Source organism: Cornus florida, unplaced genomic scaffold (assembly GCF_030987335.1).
Source record: "Cornus florida cultivar Cherokee Brave unplaced genomic scaffold, ASM3098733v1 CherokeeBrave_3.0.0_Hap2_Chr11, whole genome shotgun sequence".
Taxonomy (NCBI): domain Eukaryota; kingdom Viridiplantae; phylum Streptophyta; class Magnoliopsida; order Cornales; family Cornaceae; genus Cornus; species Cornus florida.
The window spans coordinates 68,834,169-68,851,735 of NW_026775581.1; the positions used below are offsets into that span (position 1 = coordinate 68,834,169).

The following is a 17,567-nucleotide window of genomic DNA, read 5'->3' on the forward strand; positions in this document are numbered from 1 at the left end:
ATTTAAACCCTCAATCTTTTCATTTTTTTGTGAAAGTATACCTCTTTAGTAATTAGTAAATGATAAGTATATGTTTTTAGTAAATGATGAAATGGTAAGATAAATTGTAAGTTTTTATACAATTAAACGAATAGAAATATTGTAAGTGAATATATATAATTGTGTGCTTCAAATGAAAGCTTATCGGTCATTTTTTATTTATATCTCTCTCCAATACGGGTTCAAAATGTATCAACAGCACTCGAATGATGAGTTTGTAATAGCCCAATCCAGTCCGATTTGAACTAGATCATCACGATCCGCTTAAAAAACCCGGATTCGGAATTTTTTCGGATAAACTTGAAACAAGCTCCTCTCTTCTTTAGTACTCCGTATTTCTTTTCTGCTCGGTAGCTTTGAACATATCGCAGAGCAAACGGCTAACAGTCCTCAGATGATGAGATGCCAAATTCTCATAATCTACGTACATCTAAAACCCTAGTTTCATAAACCCTAAAGCTGACAAACACGTATTGTTGTTTGCCAATGGCCTCAGCTGATATTTTCATTTCAGGTAGTCCTCTTCATCCTAAAACGTCCATTCACTTCCTTAGCTCACTTCGTAGCTCAGTCCGACTTCGAAAAACTTCAATAATTCATTTGAATTTCACTCCAAGAATTGGGATAGGATGTCGTTTTCTTCACCGACCGTTAGCCATTTTGCGAAAATCGGATTCCAGGGCTTCGGCTGTGTCCAACAATGGCACCAATTCGACCGAAGAGGATTTCATTTCTAGGGTTTTGAAACAAAACCCTAGCCAGGTCGAACCCAAGTATTTGATTGGTGACAAACTGTATACGTTGAAGGAAAAACAAGATTTGGAGACAAGTTCTGATTTTGGGGTTTTTGAATTTCTGAAGAGATTGAATTTGAGGAAGAAGAAGGAGCAGAGCGATGAGGTTGGAGACGAGAATCGAGTGAAGTCCGATGCTGTGTATTTGAAGGATATTTTGAGGGAGCACAGAGGGAAGCTTTATGTACCTGAGCAGATTTTTGGTGCCAATTTGTCGGAAGAGGAGGAATTTGATAGGGATTTGGAGGCATTGCCGAAAATGAGCTTGGAGTATTTTCGAAAAGCCATGAGGAATGATAAGATAAAGCTTTTGATGTTGAAGGAAGAAACAGGAGTGCCTTACAGTTATGGATTTAAGGATTATATTGTGGAGTTGAAAGACATCCCCGGCGACAAGAAGCTGCAGAGAACCAAGTGGTGAATAATTGTACACTTCTTAATTTTTGTGAAATTCGTGTTTGTTTATGTTTCTGTGACTGTTTGTATAGTTCTTTGACTTCTAGTCTTCAACAAATATTGTTAGGGCGATGAAACTGGATGAGAACGAAGCTCGAGCTCTATTGGAGGAGTACACTGGCCCTCGATACGAGATAGAAAGGCAAACTACGGTGATTGATCTCGGCTTTCTTTTACTTGTCAAAATTAACTTCCTCAATCCTATAGAGGATTATTGTAGTAGATCAAATCTCCTAATATCCCATAATAATCTAACTGGTCCTGGTAAACAATGAGATGAAAGAAAAGATAATGTTGGAAAATGGTTGAAGCAAATGATGAGAAGAATTGCAAAAGAGAAAACTGTTCTATAAGAAAATTTGTCGGAATGAGCAAGCCATCGAAAGGAGTCATAGAATTTGATAAAAATACTACAAATGAAAGAACTTTTAAGAAAAAGTAAGCATCTTCTATTATTAATTGTCTCTTTATCTGTGGGAATTAATTGGAAAGTTAAACTCTGGTGGATTGGTTAATAATTTAATATTATCTACATTAATATTTATTAGGCTTCTTCTAGTTCAAGGCAAGAACTGTTTTCTAGAAAAGGCAATGTCTCAATAAACAGTTGATATAAGGTAAATGCAAAGTGAGTTGATGATCAACTCTGTGAGTCAGTGGCAAATAGAAAGCTAAGAATAAGAAATAATGCAAGTGAGAGATGCTAGATATTGCATCGAGTAGGGAACAATTTAAGGGGAATGTTTTAAGATTAGTTATTCTTATGCAAGGAGAACCTATTGAATGAACTTTTAAGATGAGTTATTTGAATTAAGTTGAAGGTGCTAAATGAACAAAAGCAAAACAGGTCAAAGCAATTAGAGAAGACAATGATGACTACAAGTTACTGAAAACATGGCTTTTGTGAGGGCCAAATTATGTAAAAGGGTCTTTATAACTGATCCCAAATTGTTAAAATTTAATTCTTGGTTGAATTATGTTGAATTGAGCGCAAAAAAATATAACTTCCTATGTTTGATGAGAATTGTGAAGTTGTGATATTATCCAAAATCTACTATTGCAGCTGCTTAGCTATTTTGTGGTTGTAAGGACATCCTTTTTCTGTCTATTTGTTTGTTTATTTTACTCTTGCCGCCCTCTAAAAGCTAATATTTGGTGCAGTCTTGGGTGGGAAAATCACCCGAGTATCCCCATCCAGTTGCATCTTCAATATCGAGCAGAATGATGGTAGAACTTGGAATGGTGACTGCTGTGATGGCTGCTGCTGCGGCTATTGTTGGGGGATTCCTAGCTTCAGCAGTTTTTGCTATGACCAGCTTCATTTTTGCAACGGTTGTATATGTAGTATGGCCTATGGCAAAACCATTTTTTAAGCTTTTTTTTGGTATTGTCTTTGGTATTTTAGAGAGAGTGTGGGAGAATTTTGCTGATATTTTTGGTGATGGAGGGATTTTCTCCAAGCTATATGAAGTTTACACTTTTGGTGGCGTGTCTGCCAGTCTTGAGATGCTAAAACCGATCATGGCGGTATTTTTGACTATGGTTCTTCTTGTTCGTTTTACCCTTTCAAGAAGACCTAAGAACTTCAGGAAATGGGTGAGCTCTGCTAACTTCCTACACCTTTTGAGTGTATTCCCTTTTGTTGATTAATTGAATGATTGCGTGTGTTGCGGTTGAGTACTAGTGGTGGCCCTTAATCTATTGTTTAAATCATGCAGGATATATGGCAAGGCATCGAATTTTCACAATCTAAACCACAAGCTCGTGTTGATGTTAGTTTCTGAAAGTTACTATACTTATTTGTCAATCTTCTCATAGTCAGATGAAATCATTGAACTTCTATCTTTTGTTGACATGTCTCAGGGTTCCACAGGAGTTACATTTAATGATGTGGCAGGAATTGAGGAAGCAGTAGAGGAACTTCAAGAGGTAAGGTTTTTCAATGGAGGATATGCTTTCATGCATACAAAGCTTCTTGTTTGTTTTGTTTATGGGGGAGTCGATATTTAGTATATTTTTTGGAATTCATTTGGAAATATATATATATTTTTTGAAAGCCATTTAAAATATTCACGAGAGCTTCTATCTGAATATGTAAAAAGCCGTCCTTGCAGTTGTCTAGGATTTATTTATCTCATGAAATTTAAACCTTGGAAATTGATGATATGAGACGTGGTTCTTGTTTCGAAATTATTTGAAAGGTGACTTGATTTTTGTTTTATAAAGATTGAGAGTGGTATTTGTATAGTTGATACCACTTAATTTACGTGCATGATTTAAGGTTTCTTTTGCTTTGTCAATTCCATTCCAGTATCTTTGTTTATTGTTCTTATTTTCCCCTATATATAATTTTTTACAATGATAATCTATTTCCACTTGATTCTTATCACCTGTGTTTCTGATATATTACATTCTTTTGCATGTTGTTGAGCCTCATTTTATACTTTCACTCTATTTTCATCATGCAAAGCTAATCAACTCCACTTTACATTTCTGAGGATTAGTTGGTGAGGTATTTGAAGAATCCAGACCTATTTGATAAAATGGGGATAAAACCTCCACATGGGGTTCTTTTAGAGGGCCCTCCTGGGTGCGGCAAGGTTGGTTCTATTCTTCAACAAGTAGTGAAAATTTGTGCAGATCTGCATACAGAAGTGAAAATAATTGATGTTTTTTCAGACCCTGGTTGCCAAGGCCATAGCTGGTGAAGCTGGGGTTCCATTTTACCAAATGGCTGGGTCAGAATTTGTTGAAGTTTTAGTTGGAGTTGGTTCTGCTCGTATCAGGGATCTCTTCAAGAGAGCCAAGGTGATCATAGTTGCCTTTCATGTTTCAGATCAAGTGTGGGATTGCTAGTTATTTTGGCTCATTCCATCATAATGATTCGCTTAGTTGGTCCCAATTCATTTTGCCCTAATTTGTGGGGCACCACACATAAAACAATTTTGATATCTAGTTATGTGACATCTCTGGGTTGTTTAAGAATTTGATATTTTTACCGTAAAAATTGTGATATATAATTTTTTTCAGGTAGAATTGTTCGTATATTATGTGTAGATTGCTGCTTCACATAATTATACATGTAGCTCTACATCATACCATCACATCGTTCTCAAAGTTAATGTTTGTTAATTTTGGATTAACATGTGACAGCTCGGTAGTTTTGCCACAGAGTTATTTAGAAACTTGATTATTGAAGAGCTCTTGAAAGCCCCGAGTTATGAGAACACATTTAGTGCTGCGTTGTAATTACTCAACACCTCATAGTATTTGTTTCTTTCTACTACTACTAATTTCCCCGCGTCTTTTCAGCTTTGGAGAGAGAATAACTGACAACACCCTATTTGTCCTTTCCTAATAAGTATTTTGTTGGCAAACTATGTAAAAATTAAAATTTGTCACATTAAAAGTTGAGAATCTCCTATATTTCCTCTTGTTTGGATCTTACATTAAATATGACTTGGAAATGATAGACTATACTTTCTATTGTAGAAAGTCTTAAGTAACACACACACACACACACACCCACCCACCCTGTGTTTATTATTTCTGCTAAATCTGGTTAGAATCTTTTTAAAATATAATAGAAAACCAAAAACTTTACTCTCCGTCTCTTGACTAAGATCTTTCTCTCTAATTTAGTATCAGATTTATTATAATCTTGAGGGAGATGTTTTCACACATGGACACTAAAACCAGAACTGCTATGTTTGAAGGCAGACTTGCATGGGTCTTAGTACTGGGAAGATGGTGTATGAAAATATTACTATAGTTGGGAGATGGCCTTGTAGTTTTCCGAGGGAGCCCTGGTATCTAACATGTTGTGATCATTGGAAAGCATGGACCATATCCACTTGGACTAATCTTTGTTATCCAATCAAGCTCATTAGTTGGATCTATTTTTTTAATAGATAATTATTAATTTTGCAGATAGTTGTGGATCATTTGTTGGATACCCTTTAATAGCAAGTCATTTTCCATTTGGTGACCTTAGCAGATCCTTGTAATAAAATAAGAAATTTTCTTTGCCCTTTTATTTTCTTTTTCTGTTTTCTCTCTTCAACCAGTGAGATTTTAGTAGATTACAAAATATATATATATATATATATATAGTCATTGATGTTTAGCAATTGATATGTGTAACTTTAAAGTCATTCATTAAGAATGCCTCGATTTCTCTTTGCAGGTAAACAAACCATCGGTTATTTTTATTGATGAAATTGATGCATTGGCTACAAGGTACATATGTTCCTTTTTGTGGCTTCTTGTAAATATTAATATTTGAACATGTTAGTTGACTAGTTTTTCTAACTTCCATTCCCACTTGTGTATAAGTCATACATATATAATTTCTGAGCATCTTATAAAGATACAGCCGATTGGACATGTTCTTGATTCCTTTTCCTGATGAAGTTATTTGACGAGGACAACGATGGTAACACCAAAAATCAAGCCTTTTCCTAACTACTTGGGGTTGGCTACATGAATCCTATGTTTCCATTCCACTCTATTTAAGGCCATAGCCTCTAGACCTCAGTCAATCCACATGCTATCATATTTTTCCTTACAAATTCTACCCACGTTAACTTTGATCTTCCTCTTTCCCTAGTATTACTCTCAATGTGGATTATGTCACTTTTCCTAACTAGCACACTTAAGTTCCTCTTTGCACATGTCAAAACCATCTTAAGCGATATTCTCTCATATTATCTCTAATTTGTGCTACTCCAAGCATCTCCCGAATGTGATCATTTCTAATTCTATCCTTCCTAGTTTTACCGCACATCCATCCCAACATTCGCATTTATGCTACATTCACTTTATGCATATGTTGTTTCCTAGCTGCCCAACATTCTGTGCCGTAAAGTATGACAGGTCTAATAGTTGTTTGATAGAACTTCCCTTTCTATCATAAGGGGATACGCCTATCACACAATATAATAGATGTCCTCCTCCATTTAATTCATCTTGCCATAATTAACATCCTCTCCAATTTCTCCTTCATTATGAACAATTGAGCCTAAATAGTGAAAATATTCAATTTTTGTACTTCTTGAGTCTTGATTCTCAATCCTCACTATATCCTCATTTGTATTTTTAGATTTACAAAAGTTATTACAATCCATATACTAGTTTTATTTCTACTTACCTTAAACCCTTTTAGTTCTAAAGTTTCTCTCTAAACCTCCAATTTGGCATTAACTCCTTTAGTCATTGAGTAAAACAATATCATCGGCAAATAACATATACCATGGGATCTCATCTTGGATGTGTTTTGTCAGCTTATCCATAACCAAGGCAGAAAGGTACGGGCTTAATGACGGTCCTTGGTGTAAGCCTATAGTAATTGGGAATTCACTTGTTTGCCCTACAAGCCTTCTAACTAAGGTCACATATCATAAGATTTCTCCAAATCAATAAAAACCATATGAAGATCTCTCCTCTCTGTATCTTTCCATTACTATCCTCGCTATGTTAATAGCCTTCATCGTTGACCTTCCCGTCATTAAACCAAATCGATTCTCTGACACTTCAGTCTCTCGTCTTAGGGGTTGTTCAATCACTCTCTCCCAAGGTTTAATGGTATTTTAATGCCACGGTAATTATTACAACTTTGTACGTCCCTTTTAATTTTTTTTTATATAGGCACTAGAATACTTTGGTACCACTCGACAGACATCCTCTTAGTTGTAATTATCTTATTAAACAATTTTGTTAACCAAGACAAGCCAACTTCTCCTAGAAACTTCCAAACTTCAATGGGTATGCCATCGGATTCTAAAGCACTTCCCGATTTCATCTTCCTTAAGTATTTTGAACCTCCCTCTCCTTGACCCCAAGGAAAAATATGTTATCTCAAAGGTCACCATATTCTTCTAAGCCTAAACTTCCTATATTTGGCCACACAATATTGTACAGAACAAGTTCCGAACTTACTATCAAGACTTAATTGGATGCTCACTTATCTATCTATATATGTATATGTTAAAAATTATATGTATAGCCATAACTTATTGTATGGCCTTAGTTGGTTAATGGTTCAACCCACAAACGCAGTTGATGCTGAGTTGCTGCATAACATGTGAGTAAATACTAATTGAACTGCAGTAACTTACTGTTTCATCTTGTTCAAATTTGTATTCTGTGTCAGATTTTGTGTTAAACAGTAGTGAGGCTAGTGACATGAATATGTCAAATAGATGTTTACAAGGTACTACTCAAAACTACATGTATAACTACAGTGATAACAAGTGTAAGAAAGACGAGCGAATCACATTTATTAGCTGGCTCTTACCCTAGTTATTTTTTCTCGTGTTCTCTGCAAACTTGTATGCTAATATGAAAAAAAGGTTCAAAGTTATGCAATATATGTTGGTTGTAATAGCTTTAATTGATGAGACTTCACTGTAAATACCAAGGATTTTGAATAAATAGGTTTTGAGATATGTGGTACTGATGGTACATGCCATGATATTTTAGCAAAATTAGGAGTAACAAGAAAAACCAAGCTTTTTGTCTGAGCGATGCAGAAAGCAATCATTATTGATGTACTTTTCTGATTGTCAAACAAAAAGCAACCACACATGCATAGTCCATACAATCAAAGGAGGATGGATGATGTGGAGTGTAATTTTTGTAGTCTCCTGTGATAAGGATATGCTCATCAAAGTTGAGAAAATTTATTTGAAACGTCTCCAAGATTAGGTGCTTTATGGTTAAATTTGTTGGCTGCCAAAGATATGCTCATTACATATGACTAATTCAACCATGGTTGTTTGGACTAGGTGCTGCACAGGGAACAAAATAATGAGAAGGAGCCTCCCTGGGAAGTTAGATGGCTTGCCATTTGGGAGAAAATTTGAGTGGATGTCGATTGAGATGGTTTGGCATGTGCATGCTCGCCTGCAACTGTGTTATATGGTTCAGGTTGATGTCATTAGGGACAGGGAGGCTGTAGGTTGAGTTAGAAAGAACTAATATATCATCACATGGTGAATGTGATTGATTCAGCAGGGAACTTTTCCCTTGATGGGGTGTGGAATAGTGAAACAGGATTTTGCAGCTACTTTGTTATGCTTGATCTTCGCAAGTCTTTTTAAGTTCTTATCTTCCATAATTCAGCAACAGATTTATTTTGGGGACATTGCAGTTTGTTTCTTCCCATTCCAAGGCATATTGTAGATTTCATTAAAGTATGGATCTGTGTACATGTTATAATTACTTCTGTTTGCCTTTTTCTCATAATTAGGCGTCAAGGAATTTTTAGTGATAGCACCGACCAGCAGTACAATGCAGCTACACAAGAAAAGGAAACTACATTGAATCAGCTGTTGATAGAGCTGGATGGGTTTGATACTGGAAAAGGTGTCATATTTTTGGGGGCTACAAATCGTAGGGATTTGTTAGATCCTGCGCTTCTTCGACCCGGTCGTTTTGATCGTAAGGTTTGTTTCTTTTCCCGAGTAAGCAAATATAAAGCCGACACTGCTTCTTATAAGAATTAGCTATGCTAATCAGACCTTGCATCATGTCATTTGGCCATATACCAGTTATATAACTGCAATCAGTTAATTTCACTTTATTGTGGTAATTTGTCATGGATTTATTTTTTTAGTTCTAATATCCTTGATGCTTCTATTGAAATATTTCTTACATATGGATGATCTGTGGATTTAAGCTTTGTTGTAGTTTGTCGTTTCATTGGTTTTTACACACTGCCTCAGTTTTGTCAAACAATATTTATCTGTTTATATCATTTTGCTTCATCTCTTGTAGATAAGAATTCGTCCACCTAATGCAAAAGGGAGATTGGAAATTTTGAAAGTTCATGCGCGTAAAGTGAAATTGTCGGAGTCTGTTGATTTGTCTGCTTATGCACAGAACTTACCTGGTATGTGGTCCTTTTTCATCGTATTGAATCATGTGCTTTCACATCATGTTTAATATGGAAGTACGCTGATATAGTGTGACGTTTGTAATATAAAATCATGGCAGAGGAGACTTTGAATTTTACCTGGTATGTGGTCCTTTTTCATCTTACTGAATCATGTGCTTTCACATCAAGTTCTACATGGAAGTACGTGATCTAGTGTGAAGTTTGCATTATGAAATAATGGCAGACAGGAGAATTTGTATTTTGCTGCTTCTATTTCTTTTGGGTTTAGCAAAGTAAACTGAATGCTTGCCAAACAGGAGAATAGAGCATCAAGATGTACTTGTTGATTGATATACCTGTTTTATAGCCTAAGAAGTGTATTCTTAAATTGCATTTATAATTCTTTTCATGAATTTTGCTTGGGAGTTCATGCAGGCTTCTTGAGGAGTGGTCAATTTAATTTTTTAACTTCTTATCCTTCATGATCTTGATCCTTCTTGTTTTTAATATTTTATATAACCTTTTCTCGTGTGTGTTCTGGTGCATTTTGAGCATCACAGTAATGCCAGAAAAGGGTTCGTGCTCAGATATTTGGAGGAGAGTGAATTTAAGATATAAGATGATTTTAGGCATCGTGATGGTATGAACGCTCCTCTACACGGTGCCATGGGAGTGTCAGAAGTTGGAGGTTTTTAACTAAGCCAACATCAGAGATTATTTCACCCTAGAACCTCTAGGGGGTTCCATACTTCATAGGGTATATAATTTATCTAAATGGAAGACAAAAGAAGCGGAAGGCTTCAAATATAACAGTGCACATGAAGCGGTGCATGATTTCCTATCCTCCTCTCCCTTCCATTGGAGTTTTGTAACTAGTACCTACACCTCCATACCATGTTGATAGTATAAATTCACATGAGGAAATCGAATTTAATGCTATTCGGATTGCCCTTACTAGGGTGGCATTTTACTCTTTATCACCCAACCGACAAATGGTGTGGTTTTGATTGATTATTGTCCACGTTATGTGTGTTGACAATTTCAGGATGGATATAAATGAATAATCCATTTGTGTTTTCAATTCAGGTACTTTAATTCAAGTTTAATCTTATATTTTTGGAAATTGAATAAGTTGTTGACTTTGTGCAAGTCAAATTCCCAGCTTCTTGACCGTTGGATCACTGAACTTATAATATTGGCAGGAATTGATTTTCTTTGGGAAAACAATGGACACATTTTAAGAGCCATGTGCAGCCAGTTGTTTTACAATCTCTATTTGATGGTTTATTGAACATGTGACTTTAGCTTGCAATATATTTTAGTTATTCAATCCCTTGTGATTGTAAATAACACATTTTCATTTGTGGCAAACTATGGCCAGTGATGCATGTATGTCCTTGCTGATTTAGGACTTATGATTGCAAATTTTATAGTTTTCTTGGAGTTTGTGAATTCTCTTCCATAGGAGTGTTATATGAATAGGCCATTTCAGTATCTGAAATCATGCATTCCTTAATTAGGATGGACAGGAGCAAAGTTGGCTCAGCTGCTCCAAGAGGCTGCTCTTGTGGCAGTCAGGAAAGGACATAAATCAATTCTTCAGATGGACGTGGATGATGCAGTTGATCGGCTTACAGTAGGACCCAAACGTGTTGGGATAGACTTGGGTCATCAGGGACAATGCCGTCGAGCTACTACTGAAGTGGGAACTGCATTGACTTCTCATCTGCTAAGGCGGTATGAGAATGCCAAAGTTGAACGTTGTGACCGCATATCAATCAACCCTCGTGGCCAGGTTCACTCTGTTTCCCAAGTTCCATTGTCTTATTTATTGCTTCTGAAAGCCTTTTTAATCTTTCTTTTATATGCTTAGGTCCTTGAAAACATTGTCCAACTCTTCCAAAATGGTACCAAAATTGATTTAATGTACCGGGAACTCACTAGTTGACAATTTGGTGCTAAAGCCTAAAGGATATTTATTGTCAAGTGTGGGCTTTGTTGGATATTCTATATTGTTGATTTAAATTTCAACCTTCTGCATTGTTCATGTACTTTTCCTAATATCCTAGATGGATTTATATGCTGGCCATTTAGTATCAACTTACTTTGCTATTTACATACCGAAAAATTGCCCTATTTGACACATCACTTGGGATGTATTCAGGAACTAGTAAGCTTGCCTAGATATTTGAAATGTTTCTTTTTTTACTCCTTCTTTGGCAGTCTAATTTCAACTTCCACCATATTTTTTTCTGCCTAATGGTGAAACTGATCTACGCAGACATTTTCACAACTTGTGTTTCATCGACTTGATGATGAATCATACATGTTTGAGCGCCGGCCACAATTGCTTCACCGCCTTCAGGTGTTTACTTTATTTTTTGTGGTTTTATGCCGATTCTTTTGTGTTCTATGCTTCTGTTGTATTTTATTTTTTCAATTTAATTTCATTTGTGTAAAGGTATTACTTGGAGGGAGGGCTGCTGAAGAGGTAATTTTTGGACGGGATACATCAAGGGCATCTGTTAATTACCTTGCTGATGCATCCTGGCTTGCTCGTAAAATTATCACAATGTAGGAGGTCTTTTATATGTTGCATTCCATTAAATTCTCTGGCTTCTTTTTGGTATCATTGTCAGTTATTTTCTTCTCTGTACACCAGATGGAATTTGGAGAATCCAATGGTAATACATGGAGAACCACCTCCTTGGAGAAAGAATGCTAAATTTGTGGGCCCAAGGTTGGACTTTGAAGGATCGCTATATGATGACTATGACCTGATTGAGCACCCAGTCAACTTCAATTTGGATGATGACGTTGCACAAAGGACAGAAAAATTGATGCAAGACATGTATGGAAGGACAGTTGCTTTGCTGAGGCGGCACCACGCCGCTTTGCTGAAAACTGTAAAGGTATTTTCTGGAAAATAAAAAGAGCAATTGACCTCCCCGGAGGTATTGTGAAATTGCATAAGCTTCCCCTCTACACTGAGAAACACATTATCTCTCAGTTTAAATTTTTCTTAACAATTTACCCCCTCTCCTTACTGAGCTGTTTGTTGCAAATGTATTTTGGAGTCAAACAAGACCTGCAAGTCAAAATTCTCTATATAACATAACCTGAATGTATAATAACCTCTATTTTCTTAAATTCCTCTGTGGGCATCGTATTGCTGGTTCTACCACCATGGCCTTCTATTTTCTCTTTTCCATCATGTACCATCCCCAGGCCATGTCAGAAATTTGCTACTTTCCTCACCAGTATAAGCAACCAATGCTTAAAGAACCTCCTTTGGCGTTCTCACTTCCCGCCACCACCCAAATTCCATCGCAACCTCCATGAGTCACCACCAAAACCAGCCACCACCGCTGTCTACAAACCACCAATTATGGCCATGCTGATACCATCATCTCCTTCACCATTGACCACAATTATTAACCTCACCTTGGTCAACTCAGAAAAACCACTTCCATCACTGGAAAACACCATAACCAACATACTACATACGATTTATTGAAAAAAACATACTACATACGCCACCTTTTCTGTGTCCCTCTCTTTATCTGAAAACCACCTATCCACCAGTTGTAATCTTCAAACCAGAATCAAGGATATGAGAAAACCCAATTCAAGATTTCCAACCCATAATGAGAACCTAAGTCTAGACTCCTATCCCATCCAGACCCAAGCCAATCTGGCAAGTTTACGTAACTATAGAGAGAGAGCTTAGAGAGAAAATATGTTGGGAACGAGAGAGATATGGAGGTTTTTTTTTGGGGGGCGACGATGGTGGTGTCAGGCCTCTTAGAGCAGCACCCAATAGTCCACCATAGGGCAAATGCAGTCCCTTCATCTCACATGAACTAGGGAAATTTTCGAGGGGTGGCCCCAATAGGATTTGAATTCCCGACCTCCAAGATATAAGGTGAGAGTATTGCCATTGGGCTATCTCCTTGGACCTCCATATAGGGGGAAAGTTCAAAGAGAATCTCTGGGGAATTATTTACACACACATACTCATGCATATATAGAGAGAGATCTATATCTTATAGTTGATTTAGCCTTTTCGTTAGAGCTGGTAGTACTGTTGCTTTAAAGACCTTTTTTGTAAATCTCTTTGTTTCTGAACAAAAAATTGTTTGGACTGTCTTCTTTTTGTTGTTGGCTTGTTTCTTTTTTGCACCGACTGGGAAAAAATCAAGACATCTTCATCACCTAAGAGCTGCGACTAACTTCAATTTGAAATGTTAAGAGATCTATGCTTGTGAGTTGTGGTTTTGGATCTTGGTGTTTGTGGTTGTTAATTGCGAGCTGAGTGTTTTGTGCTGATTCTCTCTGCTCCTAATTCACTCTTTTGTGTTTTAGTTTATTTATTTATTTATTTTTGCTGCTTTTCACGACATTTTTTTTTTTTTTTTTTTTACAAAGATTTGCCATTGGCATCTAGCCTTCAGTTCCTTTGTTTTTTTTTGTTATGCATTAAAGTCATTCCCATTCAACATTTCCATACCTGCTGCCACCTCAATTCTCTTTTGAGTTGGAAAATAAATATAGACGCAGAAGACTAAAATTTGGTTCGATGAGAAAATCAGAGAGAAGTCATGGTAGCAATGGTGTCGAATCACAAGAGGCAATGCTTTTGTAAATGGTGGAAATGCTTCAGTATGCTTGAAGTATAGAGAGAGAATTGTTGAATGGTAATAGAAAGGAGAGATGGTGTGTTAAAATATACTAGAACATCAACAAGGCCATTTTTTGTGGATTAAGGCCAAGTGTGCAAATGTGCTCCCCCCCAATTTGAAACTCACACACCCGCTTTGCCCTTACAGGGGACTTGAACCTTAAACCTCAAACCTCTACTTTGGAAGGTGAGGAAGTACCACTACACAACTTCTCTTTATCAAATGTGCTCTTTTTTTTCTATGACATCCATCGTAGTTTACTATTAAGGGGTGGAAGTGCAACTTCTTTGATCTATAGGAGAATAATGTACAATTTTTTAACATTTCAGAGGAGGTAGGGGTAATTTACCCAAATAATAATTGCATTTTCTAGCTTAGCTCTCTTGTTCCACAATCCCCTCTTCTCTTACCTAATTAAATCCTTGCTGATAAAGCAACCAAGATGCCTAGTATTTAATCTTTTAAAGTTTATTAATTTATTGACTTTAGCACAAAGTTCTACAAGTTATGTACAAGTTAAAATTGTTTATGGATGTATTCAGAAGTTCAGATTCTTTGCATAAAACTGATTCATTTTTTCTTTAGACTTTAGCTGCACTTCCTCTGTTGTTGAGGTATTCACATGTCAAATTTTCATGAAAGTTTACGCAACTGCAAACCACACTTTCCCTTCATTGTTATGAAAGAATATCATGGTTCCAGTAACTTGTTTTATCTTAAGCCAAGGAATACTGTTGTCTATTGTATGGGTCTTGTTGCATATCATAGTAGACTATATTTTCATTGGTAATATTTCTTTATCAGAAAATTACTACATAAACTTGTTGCTTCTCCTTGTCTTGCATGGTATAATGGGTCTATAGTGATACCGATGCTTGAGCTCCCTTGTTCATTGCATTACAGGTTCTTCTTAATCAAAAGGAGATCAATGGAGAAGAAATCGACTTTATCTTGAATAATTACCCTCCACATACACCTACAAGTCATATACTGGAGGAGAAGGATCTAGGTAGCCTTCCATTCTTCAGAGAGAAAGAGGAACAAGGCCATGAGTTGGAGTACAGCCTACCAACTCCATCACAAGGCAAACTTTCGTGATGGAGATAGATCATGCGGTTCCAAATTTACACCATCCATTCAAGAAGATTAAAAAGTGATAGGGAGATTCATTCCGCATTATGTCCGTGTTTTCCTGACTGTTTTTGTTCCTATTGTTGGTGCATGCAAGAGCAGCAGCAGTGAAGAGGAATTGTGATATGGAAATTACAAATGATATTAGATTAGCACATCAAAGATTTTGGCATGTTCATTGTTAGGAATCTTGGGGTATGTAAAGAACTCATGCATGATTCTTTAGGCCATGTATCACGTGATTATGTAAAATCCCCAATTCATTCTCTTTTTTATGTATAAGGATCGGGAATAGTAGTTGAAGATTTCTTATGGAAGAAAGAAAGAGAGATGAGTTGAATGGTTGTGATTATCACAGGACTGACATAATTGATTGGTTATCATTCAGATGGATAGTATGTAATTTTTTATTTTATTACCATCAATTATTTTTTTCATAGTTGATACTCACACACATGCCTTAATGGAGACATGAATTCTTGACCTCCCTTTGGAAAGCAAAGGCCTGATACGGTTAAATCATTGACCCGTTGGTTACTACCATCAATTATTATCATTCATCCAGATAATCCAGATAATGCCCTCTGTAACCAACCTATGGGATTATCTGGCTGTGTAACCTTTTTAAAAGTATGGAGAAATTGAGTTACTATCATTTTTCTCTATTTCCTCGTACAGAGGATAGCAACAAATCCCTTTCACCCCTGGGATATTTTACAGGTGGTACTCCCCGTCAATGGATAGTATTAGAAACTCTAAATTTGCTTTGATAATAGAGAAATGAGAAATTTTCAAGAAAAAATATGGGCATTCATATATAGTGAATGCCTCTGCATTATTGTAGTCTCTCTAAAGAGGGAACGAGAAGGGAGTCGGAATCCTATATACAGGACCTGTTCTTGATTATGAAAATACTAGAGGGAGGGGGAGAGAGTTCCTTTTCTTTTTTGGACCAGTGATGCTTTTGTATTCCTCATATTTTTCCTTTCCATATTTCAGTTTTCCTATCATTTTTTTTAACAAAAGGTTAATTGCATCACCTCCTTAACTATAAAAAATTTGCATTTCATTTCTTTAGGTAAAATCAATCTCCTTAAATAATTGAAGATTTACAAATAATGTCAACTGGTTCTTGGCTGTCCCCAATTTCAGTTTAAAATGTTTCAATTCTTAAAATGTTATGAACTAAATTTTTTTTCTAATTCTACCCATTACAATTTCAAGATTCTAATTCCATGCAAATCGAACATAAATATTTGAAAATTAATAAATTACCTTTAGGATTAATTGTGTAAAATCCTTTCAAAAAAAACTTTGTAGTTAAACTTTTTTTTTTATTAGAGATAAAAGAAAACATCACACTAGTTTCAAATTTGCTAAAAGGTTGGAATATACATTATAAACAAAAGAATATTAAGTAATTTTAAAATGATTACAGAGTATTTGAGAAGAATGTATAATCCTTTTATATATATATATATATAACCTAATGTAAAATACATCCCGAGTGATAATCTAGATCCTAATCATATATCAACCTCACATACATCAAAAAAAACATTCATGTTTTAATTTTCTCCAACATCTCAAATTTAAAATTTGTGAATAGCATCTCTCAATTAAATATCATCCCATCTTCTATCAAAATTGAACTCCTATCTACAATAATACTAAAATAGTCTTATAATCAACCCTCATGATTCAATTTAGTTACAAAAAATCACTGCCCTCTGTTTAAACTATTCCGGTGAATTCCTTTTTTATTTTTTTTAATTAACCTCTATTTGCATTTTAGAAAAGATTGACTCAACAAATATTTCTAGTAAAGCTTTACGCAAACACAATTCATGTATAGCAAACAAATATTCCTCCGAAACTCTGGCATTGAATAGCCTAATATATTCCAATTTTTAAAATATACAATTACTTATATTCTACTTCCAGTCCGAAACAAAATTCCCACAACTATCCTTGAAGAGACTACCATATTTCAACACTGAGGGATAAAAAGACGAAAATGCCCTTTATTTTACTGATGAGAAATATAATAAAAAAAAATGCCTAGAAATTGAAATTACCTAAAGGGACATACTAAGAAACAAAACCACTGTGGAACCCAAAAACATATACCATACGTTTTCTCTCTCTCCCCCTCTCAAACTCTTCTCCTCTCTCATCCTCTGTAACCTCTTCTACGGCCTATTCATCATCCATCGTCCACCTTAGGTATCATCTCCGACGGTGTCAACTATGGTTTGCGGGGTTCACAAACTTCTTCAGCTCGATCGGTTCTTCGCCAAATAGTATTTTTATCAGACGTACAATTTCATGCCCGCACCACCACCCGCATTCGGTAATCTCTTCCTCATCATCAACTACGATTACCTGATATTCCTCGCTGCTGCGTACGTCTCCAGTGGAAGCGAGCTCTTGTTGGAGATTCTTGGACCTGGCCTTGTTGGAGAACTATTTCTTCCTCATCATCATCTGATCTCAATTTATTTAATTTTGATTTGAATTTCGCTTATGTTTGGTTGCTCAGAAATTGAAGGAAGGGTAAAGTTAAGAGAAAATGTGAAAGAAATTTGA

General features: G+C 35.9%; 1 protein-coding gene across 1 annotated transcript; it reads left to right on the forward strand.

Moving 5' to 3' along the window:
* Positions 1 to 355: 355 nt before the first annotated feature.
* LOC132286791 (probable inactive ATP-dependent zinc metalloprotease FTSHI 1, chloroplastic) lies at positions 356 to 15,428 on the forward strand. Its single transcript, XM_059789179.1, has 15 exons — positions 356 to 1,250; positions 1,357 to 1,441; positions 2,451 to 2,885; positions 3,008 to 3,061; positions 3,153 to 3,218; positions 3,794 to 3,889; positions 3,969 to 4,097; positions 5,476 to 5,528; positions 8,539 to 8,734; positions 9,066 to 9,180; positions 10,686 to 10,960; positions 11,447 to 11,530; positions 11,627 to 11,739; positions 11,828 to 12,077; positions 14,751 to 15,428. The coding sequence occupies exons 1-15, from the start codon at positions 526 to 528 to the stop codon at positions 14,943 to 14,945; spliced, it is 2,871 nt and encodes a 956-aa protein (XP_059645162.1). The 5' UTR covers positions 356 to 525; the 3' UTR covers positions 14,946 to 15,428.
* The last annotated feature ends 2,139 nt before the right edge of the window (positions 15,429 to 17,567 follow it).